The 12086-nt window shown below is 35.4% G+C and overlaps 1 protein-coding gene across 1 annotated transcript in view; it reads left to right on the forward strand.

The window, feature by feature from the left end:
- Positions 1–4950: 4950 nt before the first annotated feature.
- The window catches only part of LOC115225687 (actin-like), a 10375-nt gene continuing 3239 nt past the window's right edge, over positions 4951–12086 (forward strand). Inside the window, exon 1 of the mRNA XM_029796604.2 lies at positions 4951–6004. Coding sequence (XP_029652464.2) covers positions 5882–6004 — 123 coding nt within the window. The 5' untranslated portion in view covers positions 4951–5881. The remainder of the gene's footprint in view (positions 6005–12086) is intronic.

Below are 12086 nucleotides of genomic sequence, written 5' to 3' on the forward strand. Positions count from 1 at the left end.
ATATTTTTTTAAGAAATAAATAAAATAATAATTTTTCTTATAAAAAATCTATTATCAAACTAGAAACTTTAACGATTATAATTATGTCAGACAATCGATTATAATGTTAAATATTAATTTTTAAGTATTAATTTTTAAGGTAAGAAACCCACAAATAATCTAATCTCAGTTATAGTCAATATCTAATTACATAAATATTTTACAAAAAAAATGACTATTCGTATTATTAAATATAATTTCAAGTCAAATAATTATATAATATTTGAATAATAACTAAATTATCAATGAAAATATATAAATGTATAAAATATAAGAATTAAGATCTAAAATTATCTCTATCAATAAATATATATGCACGTATAATAAAGACCTAATAAATTAATTATTCATTATTACTTATAAAAATATTAAAAGATTAAAGATGAAATAGCTAATTGTAAACAAATAAACAAACAATCTTAAAAGAACGCTATAACTAATTAACGATCCATATATATGGTTGGCTAACTAATAACTTTCAAAAATCGTATAGTTAAGAAACTAAAATGAAATAAAATACTAATGAAATAATGAATCCGTGGTTATATAGTATCAAATAAATACTACGAATATATTTATCAAAGGAAAAAATATTACTACCAATTATCAATTTAAAAAAAAACAATATATAAGTTATAATAACAATTATAAAAAATTTAAAATAACTATCAACAAATATAGTTATTTAAGACTAAAATTTATGCTATCAATACATGTATATACATGAAACCTAACTTTAAAAATACTCGTATAACTGTTAACGATCTATATCTCTCTTTGGCTAAGTAAAGTCTTACGAATAAACGTAAAGTTAAAATTTTATAATTATATAGAAAAACTACGATAACTAGATCATTATATAACCATCAGTATTTATATAAAATACAATATTATACAATAAGACTTGTTAAAATATTAAAATTTTATTAAAAATTTGCTAAAAGAAGAAATAATGTTTCATTCAACATCCTTAAACAACCCTTATTCAGGGACCGTTTGAGCAGGATGGGCTACTCAACCTGAAGAAAATTCTAACTGGGCCCCAACTGCAAGGTCATGTGCTGTTTATCTTGATATGGTATCACCATGTCGTGCACATATGGTTGTGATGAATGTGCTTGGTGTACCCTTATCAGACGGGTAGTCATGATGGGTATACTGGGCTTCGTATATTTTACCCCAGTGTCACTTTGATGGCATGAACTGCTCTCTCACTCAATAATAATAATAATAATATTAACAGCTCAGAAAATCTACTAAAAACAGTTAATAAAGAACACATGATGAATCCTTTAATAGGAGAGAAGGACAAAGAAAGCATGTCAGACAGATGGAAGAGAAACATCTGAACGGCCAATTTTGAAGAGGCACTGAAGACGTATGTGGAACAACATCCTGAGTTTGGTTAAAAAGGAGGCAATGACAAAGTGAAACAGAGAGCCTAATTGGAGTAGCCCAAAATTAAATGATAGAAACAAAAAACAACTTGAGAAAAAAATATATATGGAGGGAATATGTCAGAAGCATGTAGAGCCTGTAGAACTTGGAATGAGACAGTGGCATACATTGTGACAGAATGCTCCAAGTTGGCACAGGAAGAATATAAGAAACGGAGGCATGACCAGGTTGTAAAAGTTATACACTGGAAACTGTGCCAGAAATGGGGATTTGAAGGTGGAAATACAGAGTACAGTCATTGAGCCAAAAGAGTACTTGAATTGGAGAAATGTACGACTTTGTGGGACATTCCTATTCAAACAGACAAGAAGTTAGAAAACAACAGACCAGATAAAGAAAAGCAAAGCTGCTTACTTATTGAACCATCATTCCCATTTGATTCCAGGTTCGTAAAAAAGAGGAATTAAAAAAATATACAATCCTTCAAATTTTAAATAGGAAGAACTTGGAGCATGAAAACAGTAAAGTTGTGCCCGTAATAATTAGTACTTTGAGAACAAGAAGCAAAGATATAGACAAATGGCTGAAGGAGGTTGGAATAGGATACCCGGCAGAGCTCCTACAGAAAGTTTGTGTCTTAGGGACAGCAAGGATTATCAGGAGGGTTCTAAACACTTGAAAGACTGTTTAAAACTTGTGGATATCTAAGGTTACAGGTAGTAATCTGCTATCCACATAATTCCTACCAGGAATAAGACTGAACTTGAACCAAACCAAAATAATAATAATAATAATAATAATAATAATAATAATAATAATAATAATAATAATAATAATAATAATAATAAACGGTGGACCACCTAATCTCTGGATGTAAAGTCTTAGCACCAGTGGAGTATAAATTAAGACATGACAGAGTTGGCCAATATCTCCACTGGCTAATAAGTCGGCATTACAATATCAAAACTGCCGACAAGTGGTATAATCACCACCCTGAGGCTGTAACTGAAGGAGAAAATGTAACCATTCTGTGGGACTTTCCAGTACATACAGACCGAACCATCAAGGCCAATAAACCAGATATTGTTGTGAAAGACCAAAACAATAAAGTTTGCTTATTGATCGACATGAGCATCCCCTGTGATCATAATATCTCAGCGAAAGAGTTTGACAAGCTCAGAAAATATAAAGACCTACTCATTGAAATTGAGAAAATGTGGCATCTCAAGGCGGTTACAATACCAGTGATCGTAGGAGCACTAGGAATGATCAAGAAGGGAACCGAAAATTATATGAGAATGATCCCTGGCTTACCATCCCTGCAAGAAGTGCAAAAGATTGTCTTAACTGGTACATCACACGTATTGAGAAGAGCATTGTCGATGTGAGAACTGTTGCTGCTCATGTATTTTAATTTAACTTTAAAAAAAAAAAAAAAATGAACGAACTACTGAGTTTGGTTTAATGGCCTACCAATATACACTATGAGTTTCTTTGCCCTAGGAGTCGGGAAGACACTCGGCAAGAAATGGAAGAAAATTTGAAAGAAGAAAAAAAAAGTAATAATAATAATAATAATGATAATAATGGTGGCACAAGATCAAAGCTTGCTTACCAAAAACTACCTGGCTAATGTTCTTCAAAATGGTTCTGACCCCAAATGCAAATTCTGTAATAAATTTGATGAAACAATAGACTATAATATCATATAATTGATCCTATATATTTCTGTTAAACGTTTGAAATTTGCTTTCATTATTTCTTGAGTAATTGAAACCCTGTCGATCGTATAATTATTATCGCAAATATTGATCTGCATCAGTTAAAATGTGACTTGGTTACTAACCTGTATGTTCTGAGTTCAAATTACACCAAAGTGAATTACATATTTCATATTTCTGTGTTCAATAAAAATAAAATACCAACTAAGTGTGGATTGATTTAATCTAGTTCATTCTCTTCAGAAGTTTAGTCTTGGGTCAATGTTAGCAATCAGTATTATTTTAATAACAATAATAATAATAATAATAAAAATAGTAATAATAATAATAATAGTAATAATAAATAATAATAATAATAATAATAATAATAATATAATAATAATAATAATAGTAATAATAATAATAATAATAATAATAATAATAATAATAATAATAATAATAATAATAATAATAATAATAATAATAATAATAATAATAATAATGGTGGCACAAGATTAAAGCTTGCTTGCCAAAAACTACCAGGCTAATGTTCTTCAAAACGATTCTGACCCCAAATGCAAATTCTGCCATAAATTTGATGAAACAATAGCCCGTCTTATCTCGGGAGATTATGAAATTTTGATAAGCCTATAAAATCATATAATTGATCCTATATAAATATTCATAAAATATACAATTTATGCAAGTTCTGAGCAGAACAACATCACATGACAACCAAATATTGAGAGGATCGTTTTGAATAACACCAAAAACTACAAAGCCACCTGTGATAGCAAGAAACTTAGATGGAGTAGCCATGGGTTCCCCCTTAGGACTGCTGTTTGCAGCATTCTACCAATACACTTGAGAGAACAGAATAATACCAAAACATAACACACAGTGTATTTAGATGATATACAAGCTAAGTACATGATATGCTAATGATAATGGGTACATTAAATGACATTCAGAAATTAAAAGAAAGGTTAGAAACCAACTCAGTATTAAAATCTAACTTTCAGAATTTTAGGTTCATTGGAAAACATAGAAATTGAAATGAGAAGATACGTGACAGCTGCAAACACAAGAATCTAACAAATACACATAACTACATGGAAAGAGTGAATGTCCAGACAAACTATGTCAGCGGTGATATCAATATTTTTAAGTACATTTAGGTTCTTATCTACAAATAAGGCAAGGGAGAAAGAAATCCGCAATGTTTATTCCAAGAGAGTTGTAGACAGAGGTAGAGAAGAATAATAACAAATACATCGAAAAATACATCCAATGAATATACACTTTCACCCTCCACAAAAAATCCCAAATTTTATTTAATTTGCTTTGCGGGAAGGATTGTTTCAACGAATTCACGTCTTGTTCTTGCCTTCGAATGTGGAGTAGTTGAAACAGGGACAACTAAAGAAGGGGAATATTCTTTATGTTGTATGTCTCGTTTCTCTGTTTGTTTTTTTCGTTGTTCATAAAAAGTTCGTTTCTATGTTTTTGTTTTCATGTTTTCGTTTCTCATTGTCTTCAACGTATTTTTGATGTCCTGTACCCATATATGCATGTATATATACATATATATGTAGGTATGTACATATATGTATGTATATATGCATATATTTATATAGTATTAACATTATTATATGATCGAATGCCACGCATCCTTTTCCAAGTTATATATATATATATTTGTGTATGTGCGTGTGTGTGCGCGTGTGTACATATGTATATATATATATTTATATATGTGTGTGTTTGTGTGTGTGTGTGTGTGTGTGTGTGTATCAGATGTGCTTTTAGTTTGTCTGGAGCTACAGTAGATGGTATTTGTCCAAAGCGTTGTGCAATGGGATTGAACCCAAAACCACACGATTGGGAAACAACCTTCTAAATTAAATAGCCATGCCAGCACTTATATATGAGTTACTCATCCAGAATCAGTCGTTAGCAATTTGTTATAAGATTTATTTTATATTTTTAACTTCCTGGGTCTGAGATTAGAAGCAATTCCCATGGCCATTGCATACCTTTCTCAATTGCTGTGTTTCAAATCTAATGGCAAAACGTTATCTGAAATTTCATCCGCCAGATTGAAATTTCATCCAACCAAAATAGTTTAACTTTCTTCCTCAAACATTTTTAATTTCATTAAACACCAACAGTCAAATCCAACACAATTCCACGTTCCATAAACAACAATATTAAGAAAACAGACATTTATATTTCTATATTTTAGCCAAGATTCATGCTATGTATGTTCCTCTTGAAGTTACAATGTTTTAGGAAAAGATAGGACCAGGAAGAGAATTCCAGAGAATCAAAACTCTTACAAGGAAGAATTGTTTGCTTTAAAACTTTTATACGATATCACATGAACAAATGTATGGTTCACCACATTTCTGAAATAACATTGAATATAATTAATTAAATGTATGCACGCAGTTTCTTTATAGAAATCTTCCTCGTTTTGTAATGAAGAAAAGATATTGGTCAGAAAATAGAACATGAAATCCAATACAAACTAATACTTGTCTTTTCTACATTTTACCATTAGTGTGAAATTTCATTCAATTGATACAGTTTAACTTTCTTCCTTGTACATTTTTACTTGCATTAAACACCAACAGCTAAATCCAACACAAGTTCACGTTCCATCAACAACAATATTTACAAAACCAACTTTTACATTCACATACTTTAGTCAGGAACGTTTTGTCTAACTCAGAAATATAAACATGGCTGTTAAAGTTCCTTGTGTTGTCATTGACAATGGATCGTATACATGTAAAATTGGCCTTGGACGTGATGTTGAACCGAGCATTTTCATTCCTTCACATAGCGGTTATTGCAATGATCAGGTATGTTGACTATATTTATATAAATAATTGCAAATACACACGATCATAATGATCCTTGTCTTTTAATGTCCACTTTTCCATGTTTGCATGGGCCAGGTAGAATTCTTCATGAGGGATATTCTATGCTGATACCTTTTATATCAGGCTATCCTTCGCCTTTTTCCAAATATCATACAGCTGATGAACATGAAGACCATTATAACTTGTAAAACTCAATCACGAAGATACCTCTCGCAGTTGTAACTGCCAAGACTCTGAAGCCTATCCATTTGACCAGGCATATAAGTTAACCTCCGTCATATACATGGCAGAAGTTTGAGATAAGCTCCAAGACAAATCCATTGAAAAAAGAATTACATTGGTTTATGTGAAGGAGAATCCAAGAGACGTTATGCAAACCACCTATTTTCTTTCTGGCACATCAATTAATGTAATGCAACTAAGTTGGCTAGCCATGTATGGAATTTGAAGAGCAGCTCCACAGCACATACAATTAAGTGGAGAATTGTGGAGAAATCCAAGCCATACATTAATGGACATAAGAAATGCAACTTCTCCATAGCAGAAAAGTCTCGTATGCTTTTTAGATCGAGATCTGCCTAATTCCAGATCTGAAATTTTTAGTAGGTGTAGAAACACGGACAGGTTTCTTTTATTGAATTTAAGGGCACCACCAGCTCCATATTGAGTTACTGTCTCACAGACTTTGACATACTTTCTGTTATTTTGTTCTAAACCAGTTGTATTTAATGAGCTTTCTGAAATTAGGGAGGACGAAGATTTTAGTTTTCTTGACTTTGTTTCTTTTTTTGTCTCATTTTTTTTACATCACCTTTCTTCTTGTGTTTCCTTATTTTCTCACTGTCCAGCGTCCTTGATTTTAATATATATATATATATATATATATATATATATAATGCATAAAGAGAATTTGGAAGATTGCTTTAAGATACATTGTGCCTTTTATAAATATACCTGTTCATTTATCGTAAAAGCATAGAAGTATCAGTAGCTCTTTCAATTGATACATACATGCATATATACATATTATATATATATATATATATATATATATATATATATATATATATATATATATATATATATATATATATATATATATATATATACTGTTAAAAGTCAGATTGAATCTTGCTTGATTGAATCAGCCAAACTGGCGCATAATGGGAAAATACTATGCATTAAATTTACCCTGAAATGTTAATACGAACGCAATGAAACAATTTTCATGTAAATCGACCAAATGGCTTTTGAGATATTAGAGGTTTTTGCGATATAAATACCGAAATCGTGGCATAATGGGAAAATGTTTCGAAAATAATCTTCATCCTGAAATGGAAGAAACTCTTATCTATCTGTTACACACAGTGAGTTGATGACGACAAAGTACAATTTTTTTTTTACAATAAATATTTCTATTTTGACTTTTGTTAAACGTAATATCCTTTAATAGTATTTCTAACTGAATGTGATTTCAAAAATGTAAGCATTTGTACTGTTTTAGCTTTCTTTAAACAGAAAATATTTTAATGATTTTTAAAATTATTTTCCGAAATTATAAAAATTTTTTTGGCTTATAAAAAAGATATTCACAACTGCTTGTGGTGTTTCTCCCTCAGTATAAAAGTGTCTCGTCAGGTGATGTTATAAGAGGTATATCTTTAAATAAACTCTGTTTTGCTCAGTTTTAATACAGCATGTTGTTGGTGACCATGTTGGAATAGCTAGGAATAGCTAGGGACTCATTCCATTGCAATGATGATGATGATGATCATCATCATCATCCTTTAGCGCCCGCTTTCCATGTTAGCATGGGTTGGACGGTTTTACTGGGGTCTGGGAAGCCAGAAGGCTGCACCAGGCCCTGTCTGATCTGGCAATGTTTCCACAGCTGGATGTCCTTCCTAACGCCAACCACTCCGTGAGTGTAGTGGGTGCTTTTTATGTGCCATCGGCACAGGTGCCAGACGGGGCTGGCAAACGGCCACGGTCGGATGGTGCTTTTACGTGCCACCTGCACGAGGGCCAGGCGAGGCTGGCAGCGGCCACGATCGGATGGTGCTTTTTACGTGCTACCGGCACGGAGGCCCCTCGGGGCGGCACTGGCGACGGCCACGTTCGGATGGTTCACTTACGTGCCACCGGCACTGGTATCACAGCTGCAATTTCTATTGATGTTGATCGATTTCGATTTTGATTTTTTGATTTCCACTTGCCTCAACAGGTCTTCACAAGTAGAGTTTTGTGTCCCAAGAAGGAAAGGTATGCGTAAGTGGACTGGCTATATCCCAGGTAGAGGCCATGGGTTATGGTCTCACTTGTCCTGGCGTGTCTTCTCACGCACAGCATACTTCCATAGGTCTCGGTCTCTAGTCATTTCCTCGGTGAGACCTAAAGTTTGAAGGTCGTGCTTCACCACCCACAAGTTCCCTCAACCGCTAGGGTGTGGCACTTTTTCACACAGCTATCTTCAGCCATTCTCATCACATGACCATACCAGCGCGAACGACTCTCTTGCACACCACAACTGATGCTTCTTAGGTCCAGCTTTTCTCTCAAGGTACTTACACTCTGTCGATTATGAACACTGACATTACACATCCATCGGAGCATATGGCTTCATTTCTTGCGAGCTTACGCATATCCTCAGCAGTCACGGCCCATGTTTCACTATCATGTAGCATGGATGTTCGTACACATGCATCATACAGTCTGCCTTTTACTCTGAGCGAGAAGCCTTTTGTCACCAGCAGGGGTAAGAGCTCTCTGAACTTTGCCCAGGCTATTCTTGCTCTAGCAGTTACACTTTCAGCACACCCTCCCCCGCTACTGACTTGGTCACCTAGGTAACGGAAGCTATCAACTATTTCTAGTTTTTCTCCCTGGAATGTGGTGGAAGTTGGTCTCTGCACATTTTCAGTGTTTATTGCTCCTGAGCATCTGCCACATACAAAAACTATTTTCCTAGTTAGCCTTCCTTTGAAATTGCTGCACCTCTTATGTGTCCATAGCTTACACTTGGTGCATCTTATAGAGTTTCTACCTACGCCTTTTCTACAGATCGAGCAGGGCCATCTACCTGAAGGCGTTTGTGATTTGTCTACCTTCCTACTTATTAGGACTTTGGTTTTAGCTAGGTCGACTCTAAGGCCCTTCGATTCTAATCCTTGCTTCCACACCTGTAACCTCTCCTCCAGTTCTGATAGTGACTCAGCAATTAGAGCAAGGTCATCAGCATAGAGGAGCTCCCAGGGGCATCCTGTCTTGAATTCCTCCGTTATTACTTGGAGGACTATGATAAATAGGAGGGGACTGAAGACTGAACCTTGGTGGACCCCTACCTCTACCCGGAATTCTTCACTGTACTCGTTGCAAACCCTCACCTTACTAGCAGCGTCCCTGTACGTGGCTCGCACAACTCTCACTAACCATTCATCTATCCCTAGTTTCCTCATTGACCACCAGATAAGAGATCGGGGGACCCTGTCAAAGGCTTTCTCCATGTCAACAAAAGCCAGGTACAGGGACTTATCTTTGGCTAGGTATTTCTCCTGCAGCTGTCTTACCAGGAATATAGCATCAGTAGTACTTTTCCCTGGCACGAACCCAAACTGCATCTTATCTAAACTAACTCTCTCTCTCTCTCTCTCTAATTAGTTGGGCTATGACCCTCTCCGTAACCTTCATTACCTGATCCAACAGCTTGATACCCCGGTAGTTATTTGTATCTAGGGCGTCACCTTTACCTTTGTAGCAGTTGACTATTATGCTGCTACACCAGTCATTGGGAATGACTCCTTCTTGTATCACCTGGTTAACTATACGGGTGACTAGGCTATAGCCGACACTACCAGATATTTTGAGCATCTCTGCAGTAATTCCTGATGGGCTTGGGGCTTTCCCTGTCTTCATGCTTCTAATTGCCTCAACTACCAAGGAACTGTCAATTCGGATAGCTGGTCCCTCTGTTGGGTCGACATTCGGCAGACTCTATTTATCCCATTCATTTTCCTCATTCAGCAACCTTTCATAGTGGCGTCTACAAACCTCTCTCTTTGCATCCTCATTTAGCGCAAGTGAACCATCATCCATGCGAACCCATTTATCTCCTACCACATCACGATTCTCTCTCACACACTGTTTTGCAACACGAAACATCTCAAGTCTTTTATCCTCACGGCGCAGAACATTGGCAAATTTTTTCTTATCTGCTTCCCCTCTGGCTAAATACACCTGCCTCCTAGCTTCCCTTCTGGCAGTCTGATACACTTCCCTGCTACCACCATTCTTCCAGTCCTTCCAAGCCTGTTTCTTTTGTCTAATAGCCCTGTCAACAATATTGTTCCACCACCACGTAATTTTGGGTCGAGAGGGGACTTTGCACCAGCCACAGATCTGGTCAGTGGCTCTCAGCAGGTTGTCCCTTAGAGACCTCCAGTTGTGTTCTACCCCATGTGAAGCTATACCCCCTTCTATTTCGTCAAAGGCTTCAAGTAATATGTCTCTAAATCTCTGTCCATTTGCAAAATCTTTAAGCTTCCAGACCCTTCTTCTCCATGTTGGTCGTCTTCTGGTCGTCCTCTTAGTCCTGCTCCTAAAGTCACTAACTACCAGTCTGTGTTGTGGGGTACATTCTTCGCCTGGGAAGGTTTTGCATTTATAAGCAGCCATCTTTCCCTTTTTCTGGCAAGGATGTAGTCGATTTGGCTAGTATGTCGGCCCGATCGGTAGGTGACCAAGTGGCTTGTAGGTTTCCTGAAGTTAGTGTTGCAAACCATAAGACTATTCGCATCGCATATATAAGGATAATCATATTAAAAGGAATATGAAGCTGTGAAAACATTTATGACAGAATTCACTGAGTACCATAACGAATGGGGCTGCAATTCTTGGCTGAAATTGAGGTCTACAAACATGATTCACTCGTGATTTACATGCGATCGGGAAATAGGGCTGAAGTTGACTGTCATAAATTTCTTGGTTTAAAATTAATTTAAAACGATTATTAAACTATTAAAAATACAAAATATCAAATATATTACTATTAATAATTGTTAGTAAAACCTTTAGAAGTGATTTGAACACATATCAATACTGTCAAAGTTTTTCCTTTGTGATTTCGTTTATTATATAAAACACATTCTGATACAAAAACAGATCGGTGTTGACCTAAGAAAGAAGTTAAACAAGCTCACATGTTTGGTGATGGATACAGGAAGATTTCTGAACGATTTTCTGTCAAAATACTGACTATTCAGTTGATTATTAAGAAATATCGAACCTTGAGTTGTGTGAAATTTGTCGAATAGAAGAAAATGAAAGGTATCAGACGAACTCATTCAAAGACTGGTGAGATGAATAGAGGGTGAACCGAGGACAACTGTAAAAGAGATCAGCCATCAGGTTGGGCTGTTGGGCGTAAATGTTACATCATCATCTGCATTGTATACATTTGGGCACCGTGGGTGCTGAATGAGAACCTCATCCCTACCCAGGCCCACCACGTTAAGGCTCGGCTAAACTATGCAAAAAACTTGTTAAACAAACCTTCTCAATTTTGGTCGATGGTTCTGCGAATTGATGAGACTAAACTTTAACTTTTTGGCCACAACAAGAACGCCACAGTTTAGCGGAAGTCTGGGCGGCCCTCTTGACCCCAAAACATCATTTCTACCAAGAAGCATAGGTGTGGAAATTTAATGTTTTGGAGGTGTTTTACAGCAATCAATTGAGGATGACTAGTTTTTATCAAAGACCAGATGAAAAAAGAGGATTACGTCAAAATATCAGACGAAAATCTTTTAGTGTCGACAGAAGAGTTGGTGCTAGGTGACAACTGGATCTTTCAAGAAGATAATGATCCAAAGCATATATACTGAAACTAACGACTGCCTGGATCGGTGAAAATGGCTTCAACATTTGGTAATGGCCATCATAATTGTTGGACCTGAATCCAACTGCAAAAATTGGTGCCATTCCAAAGCTCAGATTTGGTAAAGAGGTCTAAAATATGAGGAATTGCAAAGAAAAAATGATAAATAAATTTGTTTCTAGTTAGACA

Source organism: Octopus sinensis, linkage group LG28 (genome assembly GCF_006345805.1).
Source record: "Octopus sinensis linkage group LG28, ASM634580v1, whole genome shotgun sequence".
NCBI classification, from domain to species: domain Eukaryota; kingdom Metazoa; phylum Mollusca; class Cephalopoda; order Octopoda; family Octopodidae; genus Octopus; species Octopus sinensis.